The sequence below is a fragment of the Mesoplodon bidens genome (genome assembly GCF_964165515.1).
Source record: "Mesoplodon bidens genome assembly, chromosome: 19".
Taxonomy (NCBI): Eukaryota; Metazoa; Chordata; class Mammalia; order Artiodactyla; family Ziphiidae; genus Mesoplodon; species Mesoplodon bidens.
The window spans coordinates 54,455,684-54,481,727 of NC_138179.1; the positions used below are offsets into that span (position 1 = coordinate 54,455,684).

The following is a 26,044-nucleotide window of genomic DNA, read 5'->3' on the forward strand; positions in this document are numbered from 1 at the left end:
TTACTAAGAAAATGTCTTGGGCACAATAAGAAGTAACTGGCGAGAAGGGAGCCATGCAACAGTGCTTTTTGACACCAGAATCTTTTTTGTTAAAGTATCTCTCCTTGTTCTAACTGGCCACTAAAATGTTTTGTTGTTTCTTTGGTCACCAGATTTTATTTCACTCTGACGGCAAAATGGTCAATAAAAGTCTCCAAGCCTCTCGCTCTTGCTCTCCCTCCTCACCTTGAGTAGGAAGGGTTCAGAACGAATGAACGTTGATACCTAGTTTTATATCCAGAGATGCCAACCAAGTATTTAAATGCAAGGGAAATGAACATTTTTACAAGGACATATCTGTTCTATTAGTTTGGAGGTTTAAAATAAGAAAATAAAACCTGGTTGGCTTGTCTGCCTAGAATTCAGGGGAGAAATTATAGTTGCTGGATTTGAGAGTGGGCTGGGGCTTGGAAGGATACAGGGCGCTTGTCACTCAGCTTGTGAGCTATGCTGCTCTCATTTCCAGGTAGGGCTTCACACTGAACCCCTATATGGGAAAGGTTCTGATGAATTGTGATGGTGAACCCAAGACGAAGGTCAGTGATACCTGCTGCAGGCAGAGAGGCAGAGTGACGTAACTGCCTTGAAGTCCAAGAGCAAATCTTAAGGATTCCATGTCAGTGAGCAAAGCTATTCTTTCTGCTACCTTAGTCCCCAAAGTGCAGGAAGTCCAAAGGCAAATGTGTAGGTATCTGATTATCCCCTTGACTGGATATCCAGGCTTTGGGAGAGGAATAAGTCCGGGGAAGAAGGAAGAGAGGAGAAACAGAAAATTATTGGAAGGACAATAAAGGATTTACTTTGGATCACGCCTCAGTAAGAAGGTGGTGGAGCACAAAGAAAGCCCCCACAAGAATTGCTACTTTACTTTATCTCCCTCTTGTTTTGTAGAATTACTCCTGGGTCAGTCTAACCCTGTAGGAGGGTATCTCCTATTTGAAAGTTTGCATTCACCTACGATAACAACTTTTAGCTTGTATTTATTTGTTGCTGCCTCCAGCTTGTGCTTATATCCTCTATTCCTTCTCACGAACTAAGCAACTGTGTTAAGCATGGATGGGGGGGTCTTTTAGGGATGGCTCATGAGTGCTGTGCTGGACTGAGTCAGCGGTGGCTCATTAAGAAGCTGCCCCTGGCTTGAGTCAACACTTCGCAGCTGCTGCCATCTGGCTGAAGGGTGTCTCTAGGGGACAGCAGCCATGTGGGTCTCAGCACTCCATGGCTCTAGGCATGTCCACTGGATTACGTCCCAGAACCCAGTAGGATAAAGTTTGCAGCCTGCTCTTAGAGAGTTTGGACTCAAAGGTTCTATTTCTGGGCCATTGGTAAGCTGCTAAAATCCTTCTCAGAATTAATTTTTTTCAATATTTTAACTATGTTATTAATGCCTATAAAGTGTTTGAGGTTCTTCTTTTAAAAATTTATTTATTTATTTATATTTTATTTTTGGCTGCGGTGGGTCTTCATCGCTGCGTGTGGGCTTTCTCTAGTTGCAGCGAGTGGGGGCTACTCTTCGTTGCGGTGCGCGGGCTTCTCATTGTGGTGGCTTCTCTTGCTGCAGAGCACGGGGCTCTAGGCGCACGGGCTTCAGTAGCTGTGGCGCACGGGCTTTGTTGCTCCACGGCATGTGGGATCCTCCCAGACCAGGGCTCGAACCCGTGTCCCCTGCATTGGCAGGTGGATTCTTAACCACTGCACCACCAGGGAAGTCCCAGAGGTTCTGTTTTTTCAATGCCAAGGTATTCAACCTTGGTAATGTGTGTGTTATTAGTCATAACGAAAGGTAACCTTTTAATATGCTGGCCACACTATCCTAGTGTTTAAAGGGGCTGTAATTTCTAAATTGGCATCTGAGTTTTTGGTGATGAGCAAGGTATTATTTACCCAGGCTTATTTCTTTCCCAAGCATATCCCTTTACGGGTGTTGGTCAAGGACTGCTAAGTTGAGATCTAAGTGCTTGAGAATTTACGAAGCACTTGCATCCAGGAGTGAGATGCTGCTGTGCAAATGAAGATAGAACACTTACTTTTCTCATTAGCATAGTAGTAGAAGAGGCCTCTGCTGACAACACACCACCGCTTCTGCCACTCTGATCCAAAGAAACCATGATCTAAACAGAACAGCAGTAAGGGACATAAATTCAGGCAACTACAATCACTGAAGAGTCCGTAAAATCCAACAACACCCAGTCCAGTGTGTTATTGTTTTACTTCCGAGGTTAATGGACTGTAAAGCCCTCCCTTTCACTCCCACAGGTTATCCCACGTTGACACAGCGTGCAGAAGACTCACCCAGTTACAGGTACACGTTCTAAACAGGTTTGCCTGCTCTGATCCCAGCTGTTTCTCTACTTTTCCTTTATATCTTTCAGGTTCTAATCTCATCCTGTAGTTATAAAATTCTCCATGAGATCTCTATGTGTTGCCTTTCAGCAAACCAAAATGACACTCCAGGCCATGGGCATGAGCAAGGCTTCCTTTGTGCTAAGCCAATTTGCCTGAGTGTTAAACCTGGTATTCCAATCCTACTAGAACCTGTTCTAATTAAAGAGTGAAAGCTGAAGACTGGGGCTTGTCTAACACTTGAAAGTGGGCTGCTTCACATATGATATAAAAATTACACTCATAGCAACAGTTTCACTCTTTATGGGAGCACACTGAGAGATGAGAACAAAAATAGAGTCATTCATTTATTCATTCGACAAGTATTTATTAAGCACCTGTCGTGTACCAGGTGAGCAAGGCAGAACCAATCCCTATCCTGATGAAGTGAAGGTTTGGGGCCATCTCTCTTCAGCCTACACACAAACACCAGACTTCTTTTCTTTTCTTCCCTTCCTTTTGCCTTACCCCTGCCTAGTACAGTACTGGGCATAGAGAAGGTACCCATTATGCTAGCCCTCTTTTTCCTCATTTCCCTTCCCTTCCTGGAATGTTCTGAGATCGGAGGGTCTAATCAGTACCTTTGCTTTTCTTCTCTAAGTATCCTTGCTTGATGATATTATCAAGCTCTTGAGCTCCTCTTGTGATGTCTTCCATTCCTAAAAGGAACAAGAGCAAAATATTTTGTTGAAATCTGACAGAATTTTCATGTATTTGGGCTACTTGAGATAATCTACATTAATGAAGGGGTGCAGATGGGCTATTGCTTATCTATGGCACAAAATAAAACAATTTCTAGATGACTGGGGGGGAAGTAAATTTTCTTTTTCTTCCTAATTATATCTAATGCTAAAATTGCTTAAAATTATCTAAACATAACATTAGTTTGTACAAGGGGAGGTAGCCTAAGCATGTACTGATTGGCAAGAAAAGGACTCCAAAAAATTAAGAATTTGCTTAACTAAACACACATCTTTTTCTAACAAACAGAAAGCCACCTTAGTGAACATAATTTTTTTTTTTTTTTTTTTTTTTTTGCGGTACGCGGGCCTCTCACTGTCGTGGCCTCTCCCGTTGCGGAGCACAGGCTCCAGATGCACAGGCTCAGCGGCCATGGCTCAGGGGCCCAGCCGCTCCGTGGCATGTGGGATCCTCCCGGACCGGGGCACGAACTCGTGTCCCCTGCATCGGCAGGTGGACTCTCAACCACTGCGCCACCAGGGAAGCCCCTGAACATAATTTTTATTAAGTTCACACAAAGAAAGGCTCTGCATAGCTGAACCTGGCAACAGCTGCCAAATTCTGGTTTTGTCAAAGTAATGGTAAGAGCCTAGGGATGGTAGAAGCCTTTACACCGAGAAGACCTGGATCTGACATCAGCTTTTAACTGTATGCTGCTAACATTCCTGGCTTTCAATTAGCCTTGTTAGGTACAAATTTATTGAGCAGTCAAGATCCTAATCTATCTTCCACCACTGGGGTTTATACTTATTTTACAGAAGGGAGGGGCAAAGGACAGAGACAATGAGGCAGGAATTTACTCCTCAAAAAAATAAAATGAGGGCTTCCCTGGTGGCACAGTGGTTGAGAATCTGCCTGCTAATGCAGGGGACACAGGTTTGAGCCCTGGTCTGGGAGGATCCCACATGCTGCGGAGCAACTAGGCCCGTGAGCCACAACTACTGAGCCTGCGCGTCCAGAGCCTGTGCTCCGCAACAGGAGAGGCCGTGACAGTGAGAGGCCCGCGCACCGCGATGAAGAGTGGCCCCCGCTTGCCGCAACTAGAGAAAGCCCTCGCACAGAAACAAAGACCCAACACAGCAAAAATAAATTAATTAATTAAAACTCCTACCCCCAACATTAAAAAAATAAAATAAATAAAATAAAATAAAATGAAACAGGAACAACAACACAAACAATGAAAACATATAACTCTATATTTCTTAATTAGGAGAAATGAAGGGAGTGGGTTAGCATAATCCTATTTTTATTCTCTTTGGTCCCCAAACCCAAATCTCTTTTGGTTTGCCTTAAAAAATTTAGAAAGCAAACAAAATATAAACCAAATTAAGGCACAATGTATATGAATCAACTGGGTCACCTATACAATATCTTGAGACTCTTGGGTGGAATCGTTTTTTTCAATCACACAATTGTTTTCTTAACATCTACAATAACTAATATTCAGTCGTAGCTGTGCGTTGGCACTTTGTTCAATGCTTTGAATACTTTTTGTTTAAAAATAACATTCTAAGATGATTTAAAATGCAACTAAAAGTACTTTTTGCTTCTGTTTCAAGCTTAGTTTTAAAAATATAGATCAGAAGAGTTTCTTTTTTGGGTGTTTAAGTGCCTGATTCTATATCCTATTTGTCCTTATTGTCAACTTCCTTGTTCATGGACTGTTTTCATTTGTGTGTTTTACAGTTAGCAAACTCTGTGGCTGCTATAAATCCTCCCAGATGGGTCTCAGGGTGCACGCATGAGATGAAGAGCAGCAAAGGAAAGTTCATTTGTCTAGGATTCTTACATTTCTCCCACTCCTCTGAAAATTCTAATATCTCTTTGAAAATGCTCTCCAAGAAAACAGAGAAGCAGATCGTACTGAGGGTGAGGACCCAGTATGGCTGAGAAGGCCCTTTGAAGGAGAGCCCATCCTCTCTGCAGCGCTGTCAAAAAATTGCTCCTAGAGGCCTAAAAATGAAATGAAAGACACAGGGGATAAGAAAAACAGGATCCCTAAGCCTGGAGTTTCCATCTTTTCTTCCCACCATTTTTTCCCTTTTTTAAGGTCTTGTTAAACTTAGAGACACAGCTTCTTGTTAAAGATGCCCCGAATCTTAAAAGACATGTTAAACGTTCTATTAGAATTCAAACCTCCTTTTTTAATGCAAATCTAAACGCCATTTTATGGAACATCTATAATTATGAAAATGGGAAGACATTGCCTTGTGTGCGGGGAGAGTCTGTGAGTATGAATATTACATTAATGTGCCCACGCCAGCTCACTGATCCTGCTGGCAGGAGCATAAAAAATGCTCGAGTGAAACTTTTATTTAGATGTTAAGACTCCAGGCCCCAGCGGGGTGACAGAGACAGTCCCTGTGAGTTGCCATCAGAGAGAGAGCTTGAATTGAATTACCCAGGGGGGAAGGAAGTAGTGGTGAGCACTGCTTCGCTTATTTAATTTCATTTACTTTCAGTACATTATCAGCATGAGGCTTTTCTCTCCCCACCAACTGAAACCCAAGAATGCCACCACCAAGAAAACAAAGACATAATGCAGCAGAAATGTTTGAATTCCAAGTCACTAATTTTAAGAGACTAGGGACAGCACCATCACCACCTTCTCACCCCAAAAGTCACACTTGGTTTGCTAAAATTGAGCACTGAATGAGTTACTGAATTTCCTCTCTTGGTCATTTTACCAACAAGATTCTGAAGGGTAAGAGAGCTGGAAATACAGTATTTTATATGCTGTGTTTTTGTAAGGTGTGTTATTTTGCTTTTTTATTAGAGGGAATCTGTATTGATGAACTCTCTTGCCTGGATTCCCTTATGGGCAGTGGAAAAAATGGGATTATAGGTGAAGTTTGGAATGGCTATGGAAAAACAATTAGATCAAATCAATTTTTATTCTGTTGATTGTCTTCTGTGTCTAAGGCACTCTGTGGTGAGTACAATAACAGAATTGTTCTCAATGTAAAGTTGACTCTGAGTGCAATCTCATTACCTCCATGATCTATCAGATAAACCCAGATGGGATCCAGATCTATCCCAGTCCAAGATGGGAAGCCACTGTGGCAATCAAGCTCTCTCCTCTTTCAGTGTCAGCTTAGGGTCCCACTGATCAAGAACTGGTGGTCCTGAGGATGCACACGTAAGCCACAGTCCTGTGTGATGAGGCAGGAGGAGTCTTGTATGCCTGAATTCACATCTACTGGCAAGTGAACCGATCTGCAGAGCTACTTAACATGTAATAGAAGGTGTGTAAATGTTTTGCAGGATGATAATAAAAATAGGAAGAAGTTACAAACAGTTGCATGAGTAGCTATTTTAAGGCAAAAACATTTATATTTAAGCATACAATTTTTTCAAAAATCGAGGCTTTTTGTCCATTCCCTGAAAAAAGATATCACCACCTTAATGAAAAAAAAAATAGAAATGATTTATTGGGAATAAATGGCCCTTTGGATAAACCTAAGGGTGTATCACATTATATCAGCACAAAACAGAATTACATTAGTGTCATAATCTCTCTCTACCATTGCACTTAACTAAATGTCTCAGAATAGCCCGTATAAAGGAAAGATTCACTTAGCTGAAGGATGTAGGGCCACAAACATAAGATCGAGAAGAGTGTTATCCACAAGAGTTGGCCACCCAACTTTCACGGCAGATGAAGATAAAAGAAATTCTTAGACATCTTTTTCTCCTCATCCAGATTCCTTTAAACCCTGTATCCCACCCATACCAGCTCTGCAGTAAAAAAAACAACAGAGTAGGGGTCCATCTCTCAGCACTAAACGTGACTCCTCAGTCAGCCACCCACAGCAACAACAATGCGGACCCTTTGGAGTGTGGTACATTTCCATAAAGCAGTCAATAAAAAAGACACGGGAGCTTATGTGAGTCACGGCCTATTGAACCAGCTGCATTCTAGCCCACTGAGAAAAGAGAACTGGAGAAGTCAGTCGGCAACACCACAGCACAACGCTAACAGCATAAGAGGCCACACAAGTTCTACTGCAAAAAGGTTGCAGCTCCTGCAGAAAAAAACCAGTGCCCACAAACTTTCATTCTAGGTAGCTGGTTTGGTCTCTTGCTCAACCAACCTGAAATGAAAATCAATGATTAAAAAAGCCCATCTTTTGTTCAACGCTTTCCCCTCCCGAAATTGTGGACTTCTCCTATCCTCCCCTTTCCTTCTAATTCAAGTTCTTTTCAATTGTTTGAAAAAGGAGACCAAACCAACTCCAACCCACAGACTGACAGTTACCAGGGGTGAATTTCAGGCAGGGTTAAGTTTACCAGTTTCTTTCACTAAACTACCTGTGATGTAGGACCTGGGGTGTTGGGTGGATGAGGTTGGAGAAAATCTAATATTTGAAGGCCGGGAATGGTCAAGTTCCATTTGTGATTTCAGTTCACTCACAGATCACTGGTGTGTGTGTGTGCATTTACACAATGACAAACATACGCTTCACAATGCCTCAAATGGACAAAATGAAAGGGGGTATTGCAGGTAGGGTGGGTGGTGTAGTATTCTCCTGTCCAGTGGTTGCTGATCCCCCATCAGTTTGTTAAATCCTCTCCTTTGTATTTGGTTTCTGAGTCCTTCTTTAATAAGTTCGTTACTGTTTTTCCTCAGCTTCTTGCATTTCTGGGTTATTTTTTGCCTTTTTTCTCAATGTTTAGGAACCAGTCAATAAATGACTGAGGTGTCTGGCAAGAAGTGTTCATCTTCTACACATGATGATAACAGGGAAAATGGTTTCAATGACTCTTCCTTCATTAGTCCCTTGGGACAGGCTTACATAAGTCTTAAACTGCTGTGGTTCCATTCAATATCTACTTGAGTTTACACTTAATCCTCACAGTTTTCTGTCTTTGTGCTTCACTTATTAAGGAATGTAGACCAACACATATAAGGTGAAACATTCTAAGCCATTAATAATAATAGACTTAGGATCTAAAAGTTTCAAAGACACAGAAGCCACTCAAACAAACAGCTTTAATTTCATGGAGAAATAAATTGGATAGCAGATGAAAGGAAGGGATTGAACACAAAGTACTTAACCAGGTTCTTCAACGAGCTGTGACATAAGAGGCTAAGAAACAAAACAAGTGCAGTTGGAGCTAGGCAGAAGGACGTCAGAAAATGGTAGAAATCACACGTTTGTGGTCAGCAAACCAGTGCAGGAGACAATATTCAGGAGACCTTCATGGACTCTTGTTTCCCCTCCAATGTTTTAAGGTCTTTAAAAAAAATCTGTTAATCCAGGTAACAGACCAATCTGTGGAAGAAACTTGTTATACTGAGGATACAGAAAATTCATGAGAGATTCTAGGGCAGAAGTACTACGAAAAAAAGCAGATAACTGATGTACAAAATGATTAAAACTAATATGTTTTAATAAAAAATGGTTTAAAAAACCTAACAAGTTTTAATCTGCATTTTATCAAGCATTTTCACATCTCATTTGAGCTCCACAGCATCCCTGTGAGGTCTGTATTAATATCATCTCCACTTTACAGACTAGAAAAAAGGCTTACTGAAATTATGGGAGTTGCTGAAGGTTGCTCAGCTGGAAAAGCCCATGCACTTGCCACCACCCTGAGCTTCAGCTGAGGAGACACACTCAGAAGTACCTGAGGAAAGATACAGTCTTCCCACCTCACTCGCCCATGAGAGACTCCATTTAAATATGGAAGAAGAAACAGACATGATGTGTGGTTATTCTAATACTTGATGTCAAAAAATTATTTTAGGATCCTGTATTTCTTGTTTACTTTGTAAGGTACTGGCTGACTAACCTATGGAATTGCTTTCTAGGGCAGGTCTCTGTGAAATTCAAGAGATCAACAGATATGCAGAACAAAAATGAAAGAAAGGGCTTCCCTGGTGGCGCAGTGGGTGAGAATCTGCCTGCCAATGCAGGGGACACGGGTTCGAGCCCTGGTCTGGGAGGATCCCACATGCCGCAGAGCAACTAGGCCCGTGAGCCACAACTACTGAGCCTGCGCGTCTGGAGCTTGTGCTCCACAACAAGAGAGGCCGCGACAGTGAGAGGCCCGCGCACCGCGATGAAGAGTGGCCCCCGCTCGCCACAACTAGAGAAAGCCCGCGCACAGAAACGAAGACCCAACACAGTCCAAAATAAATAAATAAATAAATAAAAAATTTAAAAAAAAAGAAAGAAAGAGAATGTAATAAAAGGATACACAGGATAAAGAATATACAAGAGGAAGAAACCTGGAGCTCTCAAAAAATGCTGCTGGATCACCAAAGTCTGTAAGGCCCCTTCACAAGAGTGATATCTAGAAAAGGGAAGCCTGGTTTAGTGTAGGGCTCATGCAGGAATCTCGGACTTGATTCATTTACTCTCTAAGGAAGAGGTCTTGGTTTAAAAAGAAAGAAGATTTTTAAGTCAAATATCCAAATTGGTTTCTAGAAACCATTGATATTCATGGCATATGAAGAACCGTCTTGTTTCCACAAAGAGGCGCCACACTAATTACCACAGAGGACTGTGGTCTTCCGGGATGCTCCTCTTCCATGTCTCTGTTTTTAGTCGGATTTTACTTATAAGAAGTGAAAGTTTTAGAAAAAAGCACTTCCAACTCTATGTATGATAACTTCAACACACTAATTCTAGCATCTAAATAAATGGGAATAAACAACAGCATCTGGTAGGTAAATAGTTCATCTTAAAGAAAGACTAATTCAATATAATAATTTACTGATCCTCAATCCTGGTATCAGGATACCAGGGCGTCTTTTGATCCGTTGAAGGTGTTGATAGACATGGCAGAGATTTTGAATAATTCACTTTAAGAATAAGAATGGATTCAAAGTTTTTCTATAATAACACCATCCATTTGCATTCAACATGCTTTCTTAAGGGGAAAAGTCAATTAAAAATAACTTATAGTGTATCTTATTTAGGCCACAGTCTACGGTGATTAAACACATCTGATGTAGTATTATAATCATGGTAAGCAAGAATTCCTACAGAGCTTTATTTCCTTGAAAAAAATTGTGTTTCTTCAAAATTGTGGGTGTTCCACGGAAGTGGGTTGGGCATATAAATGTTGGTGGTCATGTGTTATGGTGGGAAAAAGGTTGAGAATTCATGTAATCTGCACAAAAACGGTTTAAACTCAGGAAGCCTCTTGTGTCTTCTGATTTTATTAATGACACTTGTCTATCACGAAGCACCTTCAGCTTTATTTTTATCCGAAGAGTCCATCCTTAATACAGAACTACAAAGATCCAAGCGACCTGAAGTCTTTTTTAGCAGCCGAACCACAGTAAGTGGAAGCAGGACACGGTGAGAATCAGGCCACAAATCTAGACAGTGGTGCTTCAAATGGCTTTGAGAGTCTAAAAAGGAGGAGGAGAGGATTTCAAACACCAAACTGTCTTTTTTACAAACCTTGAAGGACCACTGTAGTTTCCTCTCATCCTGAGACAGGTCACTTTTATACATGTGTCACTTGAGAGCCTATCTTTAAAAATGAATGACAAAAGATCATTTTCAAATCTATTTATTTACTACTCTACTGGATTGTGATAAGAATATGAAGAAAAGGAAAGAAAAAGAAAAAAGCCCCACCTGGGTTTGGAGTCACTTTTTAACTGGTTTAACTTCTACCTGTCCACCATACTATGGCCAGAAATCATCTTTCTGAAACGTATATCTGGCCAGTGTCACATTCCTGCGACAGCCTTTAATGGTTCTCCCTAACCTAGAGGATGAAACTCAAGCTCTCCATCACACAAAAACTTTAAAACTTGGTCTCACCCTACCTTCCAGTTTCATTTTCTCCCAACCCCTTATACTTCCCAATACTCCAGCAATAACAGGTAAGACTTTGCCTTCTGGAATATGCCGTGTACTTTACCCTACCAGGCCTTTGCTCATGCTGTTTTTCCTGGTTGGAAATTCTAATCTGTATCCCCATTTTCTGAGGTGGGAGTGCTCCTTTAAGACTGAATTCAAATGTCACAAACCTTCTGAATCTTTGTCTGTTTCCCCACATAGAATTATATCCTCCCTCTTCTGTGCTCTAATGCCATTTTCTATAGGGTACAGTCTTGGCTCCCAGGAACCCTGAACCTTTCCTCCAATACTCTCTCTCCATTCTTGCCTCTTTGCTTTGGTTTACATAAGACCTTAGTTACTATGTAAAGCTGCTAGAAGCCTTGAATGAGGAAGTAGAAAAGGGACTATTCCCAGGAAAAGGAATGTAGCTGTGGATCTGGGTAGAAGGCAACAGGGAGGATGGCCTGGCAAGGGAAGGAGGGTTAGAATAGATCTCACGTTCATAGGAAGAGAGAGAAAACACTATGAAAAAAATCAAATGAACAAAACATCATAGTGCCTGGATTGAAATGGGGGAACAAAGAAGAATCCAATAGAGCTGTGCATCCAAGGAGATGGGCCAGTATTTGCACCCCGACTGTCTAGGTGAGGAGAATACGAATTAGATTCAGGCAGAGCTGGAATGGCTGAAACCCATCACAAGGCAGGGCTGTACTTTCATTGTTGCACTGATGTGGGACTAAGAAGGATCCTTCCCTAAAATACACTCAGTAAACTCCAAGGAGTTTGGTGCCAATTATTTAACTTCTTGAAGCCTAAAGAAAACCTGCCGGTGGGAAATCTAGTCCCTTTCACAGAGGGCAGTTCAATTCATTAGTTATAGACCTGTTTCTCTCTGTATCCCCGGGGGCCTCGTACACACAGTAGGTGCCTGATAAATGTTTTTTAAACTGAACTGAAACCACTTCCAGCCTTATGGGACTTGGGGTCTAAGAAGGCAATATGGGAGTGAATATTTGTTAGATAAATCATTTTCACCGAAGCCACAAACGGTAATTTTTGTTCTGCTGTATACTCACTATTTTAATCTTAGAGTTGGTACTGTGAAATAAGAAAGTAAAAAAGGGAAAGAAAGGAAGTAGCCAAGAAAGCCAGGAGGAGGTAGTGGGTGCAGAAGTCAGGAGGAATCACAGTGCTGAGAATGACAGGAGGACGGACAAACAGGATTTTGGGGAAAAAAATAATAATTTGGGAAAAAATGCCATGAACCTCAGCTGGAGAGAACTATATCTCCCAGCCAATTTCACAGCCTCATTGAGATACCGGTTCTCTTCACCTCAGAGCTTATCTATCTTCAGGAAAGCATCAAAGGATGGGGTCCAGAGAAAACCATAAATGGACAAAGACTGAGCCAAACTCAACAACTTAACAAATGGATAACTGAGTGTACTTCAGAAAATGGCTGTTGATGGCAATTTCTGAGCTACACAGACCTTGAGTGGCTGAGAACTTGGCCCCTTGTCTTGTTCTTATATTTCCCTGAAAAATGGTATTTTTCTCTTTGAATGTCATAGGTACGTTTGTTTGCATCCTGTACGCAAACATCCTATGTGTGTCTGAGCACTTAATACTGTGGATGGTGAAAGCTGCATGAGGATTAGTGTACCAGAATCCCGGAGTCTTTATTTTAGTTACTCTCCAAACCAAAAGATCTCAGGGAGGAATCAGATGATGAGAATCTTGCCTTCTCCATGTCTCTCTAGTGAAAAACATTCAGATATCATCAGAGCACTGCATCGAGAAAACCTTTAAAGCAAACAAAGCAGAAAATAAAAAAGAAGACTTAGAAACTAATTATCGTGATTCTCTGGGGGTATTTCAGGGTGGATGATCTAATGAGAACGCTCACACCCCAGCGGGAAGAACTTGATGGGAATGCAGTGACCTCAGCAATGTGGCTTTGACCTGGTATGTATCATCTGCTGGACAAAGGGCCACTCTCAAGCTGGGCCTTGCTCTCAGCCAGCTCCCTGGGTGTCTCTGCAGCAGTATGGGATCAGAGACAGAAAAGTGATGGCTATGATAAGGAACCTTTAGGGCAAAAATCACCTCCTTTTCTTTTAAGTTACACGTTTGAGATTTAAAATCTCTTGGTTCTTTTGTTTCATCTGACAAAACTCAAGAAAGTTTGAAGTAAGTCAAATTTTGCAAGGAAAAAATTAGGGAGGGGAAAATGAGGGTGATGTTTCCAGACCCAAAAGTTTCTAACCAAATCATCAAGTCTGTAATTGCAAAATAAAAACACTAAATCTCAATATCTATTTGCACAGCTCGTTAACTAAGGGCTCACACTCAGCAAACGGAAAAAAAAAATAAAGGAAAAAACCTTCAGCACCGAATACATTTGGAAAGTTACTGTGGAGACCTGTCTTTCCCTAGGATCTAAAGTAGGCTGTTGTCAGATGCGTCTGTCCGTCTGTCTTTATTGCTTATTTGGGAAGCAGCAAGTTGGGATGAGGCAAAGCATCTTTTGTCAGACTGTGCTGGAGAGAAAAAGGGAACACTCCTTTCCCCACTGAGTATTATGAACATTATGGCAGGCACTCGACCTGCTCTGCTACTGGGACACCATGATTTACAATGTGAAAAGGGAAAACCTAAATCACCAAGTAATGAAAACATTAAAGTTAATGCATCACAAGTGAGGAATTTATTACCATTAACTCCAACAAACAGTTATAAAACACTCGTCCTTCCCTGTCCATGTGCAGGGACACAGACACTGTACTTCATTAAGCTCAACTTTCTCTTCTTCTTCACTAGACCAGTCATGTGTGTTTGAACCAACCACCATTTATTGTTAAGTGGACTGGTTCATTTTCCAGGACTGAGAAAGCTGAAGGCACATCCATTTTGCTTCATGGTGCTTGGTACAGACGGATGAAATAGCAAAGTTTAGAAGACATGCAGCTCGGTATTGCTATATAAGTTTATTTAAAAGTCCCTAAAATGTAGGTCTCATAAAAGCAGAGTAGCTCTTCTGAGCAGCCTTTCTCAGAGGCAGGTATATAAGTAATAATGCCTGGCGAGGAAGGTGGCATATTGGATGCCCATGAACGTCAGGTGCGTTTAGCTGAATAATTTTTCCCTTGTTATTGTTTGGTATAGCACCTAAGAAACCTGAGATGGAAACCCATTTCCTTCCAACATCTTTCTCTGTCACAGGGGCACACCAGTTTATTACCTTCAGGTTTTTCATGAACAAAAGAGGCTGCACATATTGGATGGCTAAGGTAGACTGGTTCTGGAATCATTTGTTTTAGAGGGAAAAAAAAGTGTCCTTTTGGAAAGCCAGCTCTAATCATGGAATCACCTGGGTGTTACAAAGCAGACAGGAGAGGCAGCATGGAATTCAGGCTTCCCTGACCCAACATTCACAACAGTAACAATGATAATAGTAATACTTTACATCTGAAGAGCACTTTAGTGTTTGCAAACTGTTTTCCTTTATGGCACCTCTTTGATCCTGATACAAACAGAAAGGCCTCAATAGTCTAGACTTCAGGAGTTGAAACTGAGGCTCAGAGCGGATAAAAGACTTTCTCACATAGCTGGAAGGAAGGAGAATAAGGACCAAAACTCAGTTTTTTTTAAAAGCTCCAAATCCAGTACATTTTTTTGTTTTTTGCGGTACGCGGGCCTCTCCCTGCTGTGGCCTCTCCCGTTGCGGAGCACAGGCTCCGGACGCGCAGGCTCAGCGGCCATGGCTCACGGGCCCAGCCGCTCCGCGGCATGTGGAATCTTCCCGGACCGGGGCACGAACCCGTGTCCCCTGCATCGGCAGACGGATTCTCAACCACTGCGCCACCAGGGAAGCCCAAATCCAGTACATTTTTGGCTACACCGTGCTATGACAAACATTTTACATAATGAATAATGTTATAGTCATAATTATAACCTAAAGTCAAGGTAAAGAGTGTTTTAATTCTAGATTTCTCAGCCCAAATGGTTTTTAGGAACCCTCTCTGCTAAGCATGGCTACAGTACCAGTACTGCTGGATGGAACCTGGGAATTGTCCAGAATGTTCAGCTCTGAAATGGGATCTGCTGTTTGGCATTACCAGAGAAGAGGCAGGTACCTGGGTGATCCTCCTGTTTGAGGTTCATAGGGATGTTTAGCCCCACCCACTGAGTGGAATTGCTGGGCCTCTCATGGGCCAAATTGTGTAGAACATATGAAAGAAAGGGCTAGAGAGGCTCTGACGCAGAGTCTGAGCTGCGTAGCCTGCATTACCAAAGCTAAGATTTCCATAAGCAAGACCAACTGCTAAAAAGTAGCATAGTTTAAGGAGGTAGTAATATTTGTCAAAGGAATTCTTCTAAATATTATTTCACCACTATTTTAGCATTTCCATAAGGTACCCTAATGAAGAACTCTTAGGTGAAGAAGTTATAGGTCTCTCCAGAGGTGATAGAGCAAATGACTCTGCCACTCATTTTGCACACAAGGAAGTTAAATCCCAGCCAGCTATGATGCCATTATGTGACTCATTCAACGATACCATTATGTGACATCACCCAAGGTAACGTGACTCATTTGTCGCAGAGTTGAGAAGAGAAATAGAGTTTTCTGACTCCAATTCAACATCATATCACTCTTTTACTCCCATAGTCAGGAAATAACCCTTCTCTAACTCTGGGGGTTTAATTTCTGTGGGGAAACTAAACAAGACAGGTCCCAAATTTTGGGACACACAGTTCAGTCGAGAGTGGGACGCTATCCTGAAAGCAGGTGAATTAAGTAATAGTCTATGTCCTGAACACTGAGGCCCCTAGCCTCCTTTTACTGCTCAGTTCCAAAAACCCTGGTAGTCATGTATAATGGTACCAGCAGCAGATTCATGGATCCTTCTCTGGAAAAAAACGAATGGCCTCAGAGAAAAGACCTGTAGATACTGACATTTGGGAGATGCCAAGCAAAATGGTTGGGTCTTCCCATCACTCTCAAGTTTTTAGGCTTTCTAAAGTGAAGCCCATCAGTGGATATGCTCCGGCTTGGCACATAGAAGTTTCAATCTGCATTTTAGTGCCTCACTTTTAAATATAAGCAAGGTCTAAAGATCACCAGACATTTGCAGAAAAGCTTCCAACATGGAAGATAAAGACTAAAACATACAACAGATAAAAAGGAACTCAGAGAAAACAATTTAGGGAGCAGAAAAGAAAATGAAAAACCAAAACAAACAAACAAGGGATCATTAATATTCCCAGAGGGATGAGAAGACACTGAATTCATGAAATAGGATGGTTAAAAAGAAACAATCAGGGAACAAGAAAGGACAGTCAGAAATTAAACATAAGGCAGCAAAATTAAAAACAAAATCAATAGATGGGTTAGAAGATATAATTGAGGATATCATAAAGAAATAGGGCAAAAAGATCAAGAAAACAGAAAACAGAAGAGATAAAAATATTAGAACACAGAAAATAAAGGGAAGGAAATGATCAAAGAAACAATAAAATTTCTCACAATGAGGGATATAAATCTTCTCATTGAAAGGGACCTCCATACATTCAGCACATGAAGGAAAAGAGGCCCACACCTTGATAATCACTATGAACTTTCAGAACACAATGGATAATGAGAAGCTCATAAAAGCTTCTGAGTTGGGGGAACAATGGGCCCTACACAAAGAATCAAGAATCAGACTGGCATTGAACTTCTCCACAGCAACACTAGAAGCTAAAATGAAGCAAAATTTTCCAAATTCTAAGGAAAATAATTTCCATTAGCGTTTCTACACCCAAATTATCAATCAAGTGTAAAGGTAGAATAAACAGGTTTTCAGACATGCACATTCTCAAGAAATTTACTTCCTGGGCAGCCTTTCTCAGGATGCCACCAGAGGATGTGTGTGCTCCAGCAGAGTGAGGGCGTCCACCAAGAAAGAAGGTGATGCTGGATCCGCGTGGGGCTCTGACAAAGGAAAGAGACAAAGGGAAGTCCCAGGGCAGCCAGCCCAAAGTGGGGAGGAGGACAGAGGTGTCCCGGAGAGCGGCTCCAAGAGCAAAATGGACCTGATGGATCGTCTGATGTGCGTGACCACTTGGAAAACAGGAATATTACAATTCTGCTACAGAGTTTGGGAAGAATTAGGGGTGGTGACTTAGAAAACTAATAAAATGAAAAAAGCCAAGGCATTTTCCCACTCTGGAAAAAATAAGAAGTAAAACTTAATTATAGAAGTTTATAAGGGTTGGCAGTAAATAAAATTTACATAGTTAAAATCACGTAAACTCTAAAACTAAACTAACTAAAAATTATGATATAATCATGTCGGGAAGATGAAGGGAGGAGAAATGAGGATTGGGATGAGATAAGGGTGTTAAATCCTCCTCTGCCATAATATGAAATCAATAGTTAATAGCTGAAATTGAAAAATCCTGAAAAGAGCTGTATAATATTATTATTTAGAAATGTGGACGTACACAGCAGAATTTACGAAAGAATTGAAGGGGGTTGCCTCTGGAGAGCAGTACTCAGGGACTGGGAAGGGATAACTGTTTGTAGTACTATTTGATTTTAAAAAACTATATGTCTATATTATTTTGATGAAAATAAAAAATAATTAGAAAATGGGAAAAATAGTTTTACACAAAGCTACACATCTCCATATTTACATAATGATGTCCATTCTGAGTGGCTAAATATACAAAACTCCTAAGCTTGGTATGAAGGGTTTATGGCAAAGGAATCCAGAAAAGAAAGAAGAAATTGGTGTAGAATAAAGAGAAACAATTTTGTTAAAAAACACTTACACAAAGCCACATTTGAATTAGGTACCATTTTAAGAATATTTTAATAATTTGTAGTCTTTGTGCAATTTGCAGTTCTAATATTGTACTTTGTACCATAGGTGTAATTCTGCTTAAGCTCTTCCTACATTGCAAGGGTACCCACAAAAACAGGAGGCCTTTTTCCATTGGAGATCTGTTTTATTTCACAAGTAACAAAGGGTACGCAATCCCATTATGAAATCTGGGGGTCAGAAGCCCAGAGTATAAACTTGGGCTGCAATTTACAGAATAGTTTTATATTACCAGACATGACCAGAATTGGATAAAGTACCTGCAGATAAAATCAAATCAGGAAAAATTTATTTGGAACCTACTGTGTGGTAGGTGTTGCGCCAGAGATCATACAATTCCTATAAAGACAACTTCAGATCAGTGCAAAGGCACACAGAGCACAGACATGATTTTAATTTATAGGATTGGAAAAGTACAAGGCCATAAAACAAGACACCTGTTGTCCTGCATTTATGTTAAAGGTTTCGCCTTTTTAAAAAATAATCAGAAACACATAATCATTACTCGTGACATAAATTACATATTAGATTGAGAGTGGAAATCATGTTTTAAGAATAGGAAGGGAAGGAAAAGTAAAACCAACAGCATGTAATTTTTCAAGTGGAAACAACCGCACTATGAAGATATATGGGTGTCAGACCCACTGGTAGAGGAAGGAGGCTGTGCTCTCTTACCTCTTGTGGTGTCACTCCTGTGACCTCTACCATTTGAAATGCTTTGATTCCACCTTGCCCAAGGGACCTGTGAGCAACGGGAAAAGGGATGAAGGATGCCTATGCCTGACCTCACCTTTACATTGTCTAACGACTGAAGGTATAAATCAGCTTTCCCCTTGAAGACCCGAGTGTCAGAAGCTCATGTGAAACGCTGGAGATATTAAATGATGTCCCTGAGGGTTTTATTGTTACTCAGTTTTCTCCTGTAACTGGGAGAGCTGTTCACATGAAGGATACTCTCCCTCAGGACCTCAATTTGTATACAAAGTGAAGTATGAAACGCCAACAACTTCTTGCCACTTTGGAAAGAAAATAAACAATTAGTGGAGGTTGCCCTTAGCCTACTGGTCCTGCGTATATTTCAAAGATATCTCTATTCCCAGAGAGCAGTTCACACTAACGAAATCCTTATTTCCAGGGTAATAAATCTGTGATGGTTAAAAAAATCTCCATAGACAATTCAATGTGTCTTTTAATGGGGAAAAACAAAAACTCTTCACTTTATCCTAGTTAGCAGAGGAAGTGTACTAAGAATAGAGGATCAAGTGCCCCAGTGCCAAGGTTCCATTGCCAGCTCATCACTGTGATCTTGGGCTGTATCTGAAGCTCCATTCCAAGATTCTTTCTGCAGGATTTTTTAAATCTATGGACCTTTAAACCTCCTAATACACTTTGGTTCATTAATCCTCACCACTACCTCTGTAATAGGCATAAATATCTGTAATAAGAACAATGAGGGCTTCCCTGGTGGCGCAGTGGTTGGGAGTCCGCCTGCCGATGCAGGGGACGCGGGTTCGTGCCCCGGTCCGGGAGGATCCCACATGCCGCGGAGCAGGTGGGCCCATGAGCCATGGCCCCTGAGCCTGCGCGTCCGGAGCCTGTGCTCTGCAACGGGAGAGACCACAGTGGTGAGAGGCCCGCGTACCGCAAAAAAAAAAAAAAAAAAGAACAATGATAATTTTTCTCTTGATGGAGAAATTAAAGTGACTTGTTCAAGTCTCTCAGTTAGTAAGTGGACAAAGCAGGAACAGAAATAAGGAATCCTCATGACAATCCTTAGCATTAATCTCTTGGCATCTCTTTTTTCCATCAAAGATTTGAAGTACTGGCACACAAAGAATATATTCCCTATTATAAAAATATTACTATATATTTGCATAGAGCTTTAAAAATTTTACAGCATGTTCAAACCTCTTATTTAGTTCGATTTTTATAATAGCCCTATGAGGTAGGTATTTATAGACTCTGTAATGAAAGACTAAAAGTAAAAAGAAACAGCTTAAACAGCTGAGAAGAAAAGCCAGTGAAATATTAAGGATTACCTAAGACATTGTAGAATCTTAATTACACCAGGTTTGTAAGAGACAGCCAGATGTATGAATATATTGATTAGCCTGCCCTGTTTCTGTGCGATAATAGAGGACTGATCTCTAAAAGAGCCTCTGCTCTGTGTGCTAAGATCATATTCCAGTCATGAAAGGATATTCAGAACAGTGTAACGTGCTCTTTTAACGCAAGCTCCCTTGCCATCAAACTATGGCTGAATTAGGGATGAATGACACTGCTTCTCTAGGGGGCAAGAGAAAGTGTGAGGGATGAGAGGGATTCCAAACAGCAAAGAAGGAAAAATGAAGAAATAAGGCTCTTTTGTCCCCAGATGCCTAATCTTCTGAAGCAGGCCCAGCAATTAAAAAAAAACTTTAAAAAAGTAGCACCAAATAGAATTGGTGGTGCATAGTGTGTGTTTAAGGGAACTGGAAAAGGGTCCCTCTTCCAAATACCTTCCCAACTGACTTCCTTAATTCCTGAAATTCCACTATTAGAACTCCGTTCCCTTAGATGAAAGCATGATTCCCCACTGAAATCCAAATGCCTCTGGGAGAGGCAGTATACTAAGTGAGGCATTCTCATCCACAGTATGATAACAAATTGGTGCATCACAGAATATTGGGAGAAGGAGACCCAGAGTGCCAGCTCTCCCAGGGACAAAGCCCAGCCACTTGCAGCCATGCAGCAGGCCATCAAGCAGAGAGAACTGGTAGAAGTGTGTCCAGCACTGACTCTTATCCAGGAGGTGTGTGTGGCTGACAATTCTGCACGGAGCCATTATCAGTCATTAGAACCTCAGAGCAGTGGTTCTTAACTGCGGCTGCCCATCACAATCACCTGTCAACCTTTCAAAAAATGTATGTACCTGGACTGTCCCCTACATTTGCTGAATCGGGATCACGTGGGAGTAGGGTTGAGGCATGTTTATTTTATTATTTATTTATTTATTTATTTTTTTGAAGTACGCGGGCCTCTCACTGCTGTGGCCTTTCCTGTTGTGGAGCACAGGCTCCGGACGCGCAGGCCCAGCGGCCATGGCTCACGGGCCCAGCCACTCCGCGGCATGTGGGATCTTCCCGGACCGGGGCACGAAGCCGTGTCCGCTGCATCGGCAGGCGGACTCCCAACCACTGCGCCACCAGAGAAGCCCCGGCATGTTTATTTTTTCAAAGCTCTATGGATGTTCTGATGTTCTGCCAGGGCTGAAAACCACAACCTCAGAGTGAAATTTGTCAACCCGATGGCTTGCTGGTGGGCCTTGGTGACGTGGGGCCCCAGGTCAGGGGCCTGGACACTGAATACGAGAACAGGTGATGAGAGGCAAGAGAGGTTCCATAACGACAAAGTAACAAAAGAGGACATGGAAAAGAATCAAGGCAACTTGTCTATATCACAATTTTGACAAACTACCTGGGAGTATTATTACCAAGATTTGAAGAAACACTAATCTATGAAAGTTAGGACTTCTGCATAACACCATTTAATAAATACCAGGGGAATGATTATCTATGTTCCTGTAACTCAGGTTTATTTCATCCTTTCAAAAGGCTGAAGAAGCCTCTTGTAGTCCTTTCATTACTGTAGTATCTCTTCCCATCCCATTCATTATAGTCATTTCCTTAAGTCTTGCCCTATTCGTCTTGTCCTTGGTTAGCCTCCAAAGAGAGTCCTTACCAGGTGAATATGTTAGGATTAGTTTGGTCAACATGACAGAAAACCCCAAATAACAGAGGCCCAATAGGACAAAAGATAATCTCTCACGTATAAATAAGGCTGGAGGGAGGTAGCCAGGCAATGGGACGGCACTCCATGTGCTCATCTCCTCTATCTTGTCTCCACCACCTTTAGCATGTGATTCCTTCCACGCAGTCCAAGCTGGCTCCAGCTCCAGCCAGCAAGAAGGGGGAAAGGGGCAAAGGAGAGAGCATCACCCTCCCCCAACCTGCTAAGGACACTATGTGTGTCCCTAGAAGTGAACCCATCCCTTTCACATTCCACTGGCCAGAACTTAAGTCACATGGTTGAAGCTAGTTGTTAGGGAGTTAAGGAGGCAGGGAGCTGTTCAGGGCAGCCCTGAGCCCATTCAGAAAGGCAGAAGAAGGGGAGAATGGACACTGGGGCGAGTGAGCAGTCTCAGCCACACCGGGAACTGTGCATGCAGCTAAACAAGTACAGGCAGTCACCTTACGAACCTAGAATATTCCACTGGAAAGAAAGCAAATGAGTGTGGTAAGAGAAGACTGCTCAATGCCAGGTGTTGGGTAATGCACGGTGATTAGAGGCAAGTGTTTTCCACTAACGAAGAGCGATAATTTGTGGAAAGTGGTTATCTGTGGCCCAGGAGTCATAACAGAGGCCTCAAATAAATGAAGTGTTTGGTTTGTCTTTTGAAAGCTTACGTATCCTCTTGGAATTGTGTGATTCAAAAGTCCGCCTCTCGCCTGACGAAGGACTGGAATTTGGTCCTTCTTTCCGAGTCCCTGGAGTCAGCTTCTGTAATCTGTCAGGAGCAGAACAGCACACCTGCCCGTGGATTTCCACACTAGCAGCTGGGACTCACAATGCTAACTAGGAGAAATACTAATACTTATTTCACACACAAACTCTGCTTAGATGTGCTTTAGAAAGATTCCAATCAATAAAAAGGTGTGGGCTTCCCTGGTGGCACAGTGGTGGAGAGTCCGCCTGCCGATGCAAAAAAGACACGGGTTCGTGTCCCGGTCCAGGAAGATCCCACATGCTGTGGAGCGGCTGGGCCCGTGAGCCATGGCCGCTGAGCCTGAGCGTCCAGAGCCTGTGCTCCGCATCGGGAGAGGCCACAACAGTGAGAGGCCCGCGTACCACACACACACACACACACAAAACAAATAAAAAATAAAAAGGTGTCGTTTCCCCTGACTCCAGGGTTCCAGATCTGTCAGTACCTCCCAGTGAGCACTTCTTCCCCCAGTGAGCACTCCCCCCAGTGAGCACTTCCCCCAGTGAGCACTTCCCCCAGTGAGCACTTCCCCCAGTGAGCACTTCTTCCCCCAGTGAGCACTTCCCCCAGTGAGCACTTCTTCCCCCAGTGAGCACTCCCCCCAGTGAGCACTTCCCCCAGTGAGCACTTCTTCCCCCAGTGAGCACTCCCCCCAGTGAGCACTCCCCCCAGTGAGCACTTCTTCCCCCAGTGAGCACTCCCCCCAGTGAGCACTTCCCCCAAAGCTTCCTTGTTTCACTGCTCTCAGACAGTACGACCAGAACTATGCTGGTCTAGAAGCACGTGGTCTAACACACAAGAAATCTGCTGGACGCTATGGCTTTACTGCTTCATTGTCTAGGATGGTTTAAAAGTAAAGCACTGCTTTGTTTCCCATCAGATCTCCCTAAATCATCTAAAAGGCTTGTTTCCTTTCTCTGTGTTTCTCATTTGTCTGGCTGATTGAATTGTATAGCCAGTTAGCTCAGTTAGATAGGGCATGGTGATAATAAGACTAAGGTCACAGATTTTATCCTTAGATAAAACCTGTGTTTTAGAGAGGGTGTGCGGTCTCGGGACGGGTGTGCAGAGTAAAATTCTGTTCCACGTCTAGTTGATCGCTTCTCTCCCCCTGGCTAGCTCTTCGGAAAGGATGAGTGGCTTCTCAAAAGGGGGACTGAGTAAGAAAGAGGGGTGTCTTAGCAGAATTAAGCTGTACTGTTGGAAAAACCCTGCAAAAGGCTGGACCAGAAGTATCTCTAGACCAAGAGGAACACAAAGTAGTTTGGTTTATGAAATGGTCCTTCCGACAATAAGCCATCCTACTTCCAGGAGTCTATGACCCAGAAGCATGGAGTTTGAACTGCGACATGGGGGATGGAAAAAGAAAGCTAGAGTGGCAAGAACACTGCCATATTCCTAGGCTAGGGTCCAGAGTTCTTGTTTCCTGCTTCCTGCCTGAGCCAGGACATTCAGACCACATTCCGTCTCCTATTTCCAACCCTACCTCAGCGTTCCCCAGCCAGTGGTGAATTGTCATAATGTTGTGGGGGAAAATCATTGTCCAAAACAGGAATAAAAATTGCCACCACTTTTACTTGCTCTAGATAGAAATGTCATTTCTCACCACAGGAAGACTTTCCCCGGCTCTTATCAAAAATCTTTCAGTTTGTCCACACAACCGGGAGAACAAATGTGTTTTTGATCCCTTTGTGAACAAATGAGACTCAGCACCTGCACAGTGCTCGAGGGTGGCCAGCCTCATCCTTGCTCTGAGCCGGCTGCTGCTCTTGGGGGAGAGAAAGTAAAAATGATTGATTCAACATCTTAATTAATATAAACAAACAAAGAGGAACATCAAATAATGGGCCTGACAGTTTGAAGCAGACTGAAAATACAGCTTAGTATTTCATGAAAGAAAAAGCGTTTGATGTGAGGATGGCAGTTTAATAATTTGTAAATATCACTGGCTTGGTATTATAGCTAATCCAAATATTTTCATTTCTCATCATAAGTTACCCTCTGCTGATGGCTTGTCCTCTTCAACTTACAGCTTTCACCCTGGAGCCTTCGACAGGGGTGGGGAGGAGAGGAAGAGAAAGGGTCACAGGTTCTCCGTGGAATGTGAATTATATCATCAACTTCCTTTCTACTTTCTGATTCAGATATTCCCTGGAAAATATCACCAGCCAGCCCCAAGGTTTTATTGCCTTTTCTTCACCTCCCCTAAAAAAGTATCAAAGTTTAATCATTACAGCTTTCCATTAGCTTCTGACTGTTTTACTAATTAAGAAGTCTGAGCTTTTCCCCATTCCTAACATGTAAAGAAATGGGGAAATGAAACCACCATACTAACTATAGTGTCCATACAATACTGTTTTCATACCATAATGAAGTAGTTAGCTATATACTGAAAAGTTGTTTTATTGCCCTAATGCCTTACAAAGAAGGGTAGCTGGGGTAAGAGTGTCCTTGCTCATGCTTGGGTCTCCCACCAAAATACCTTTGGGTGGGTGCTGAGGATAGGCAGGAAGTTGTGATGGCAATCATAAAAGATGAATGTGGGAACCTCTGTGTTGGTCAGAGCATTGTGACTTAATGCTTGTGAAAAAAATTCAGAGAAAGCGTAGGCAATTTTACCAACTTATTTGGACCATCCAAGGGTGCAAGTCAGACATAGGTCTGTGAGAGCACAGCCGAAGGAATACCATTGGGCAGACAGAGGCTTTGGGCTTTTAAGGTACGTGAACGGGGAAGGGTGGGGTTGCAGACCCATCAGGCCAGCCTGCACTCAGATACACCTCTGGGTTCAGGACATGACCGTTCTCTCGTGCTTTTCCGTCTTTTTTCAAAGGTTCTTAACAGCAGCATTCCCCCCCTTTTTTAATATATAAATTTTAATTAATTAATTAATTAATTAATTAATTAATTAGTTTATTTATTTTGGGCTGTGTTGGGTCTTCGTTTCTGTGCGAGGGCTTTCTCTAGTTGTGGCGGGCGGGGGCCACTCTTTTTTTTTTAACATCGTTATTGGAGTATAATTGCTTCACAATGGTGTGTTAGTTTCTGCTTTATAACAAAGTGAATCAGTTATACGTATACATATGTTCCCATATCTCTTCCCTCTTGCGTCTCCCTCCCTCCCACCCTCGCTATCCCACCCCTCCAGGCGGTCACAAAGCACCGAGCTGATCTCCCTGTGCTATGCGGCTGCTTCCCACTAGCTATCTACCTTACGTTTGGTAGTGTATATATGTCCATGCCACTCTCCCGCTTTGTCGCAGCTTACCCTTCCCCCTCCCCATATCCTCAAGTCCACGCTCTAGTAGGTCTGGGGCCACTCTTCATCGCGGTGTGCGGGACTCTCACATATCGTGGGCTCTCTTGTTGCGGAGCACAGGCTCCAGACGCGCAGGCTCAGTAGATGTGGCTCACGGGTGTAGTTGCTCCGCAGCATGTGGGATCTTCCCGGACCAGGGCTCGAACCCACGTCCCCGCACTGGCAGGCAGACTCTCAACCACTGCGCCACCAGGGAAGCCCCCTCCCACCTTTTTTTAATGGCTCTCAGATGATACCAAGCCCAGGATGAGTCCACACTGGGTGGGTGTGACAGGCAGGGTCCTGCAGAGGGGAGCTGCAGTTCTGAGAATTCTCCACAGGGAAGCAGTATGAGATCAGGGTTTGGATTAGGTGGCCCCAG

The 26,044-nt window shown here is 42.6% G+C and overlaps 1 protein-coding gene across 3 annotated transcripts in view; it reads right to left on the reverse strand.

The window, feature by feature from the left end:
• The window catches only part of SKAP1 (src kinase associated phosphoprotein 1), a 281,287-nt gene that overhangs the window by 45,804 nt on the left and 209,439 nt on the right, over positions 1 to 26,044 (reverse strand). For all 3 annotated transcript variants that reach the window (XR_014014007.1, XM_081219315.1, XM_081219314.1), the window contains exons 5-6: positions 3,003 to 3,080; positions 2,067 to 2,150 (exon numbers count right to left, since the gene is read on the reverse strand). Coding sequence is in view for 2 of the 3 variants with exons in the window: in XM_081219315.1 (XP_081075441.1) it covers positions 2,067 to 2,150; positions 3,003 to 3,080 (162 nt within the window). In the remaining variant the exon portion in view is untranslated. The remainder of the gene's footprint in view (positions 1 to 2,066; positions 2,151 to 3,002; positions 3,081 to 26,044) is intronic.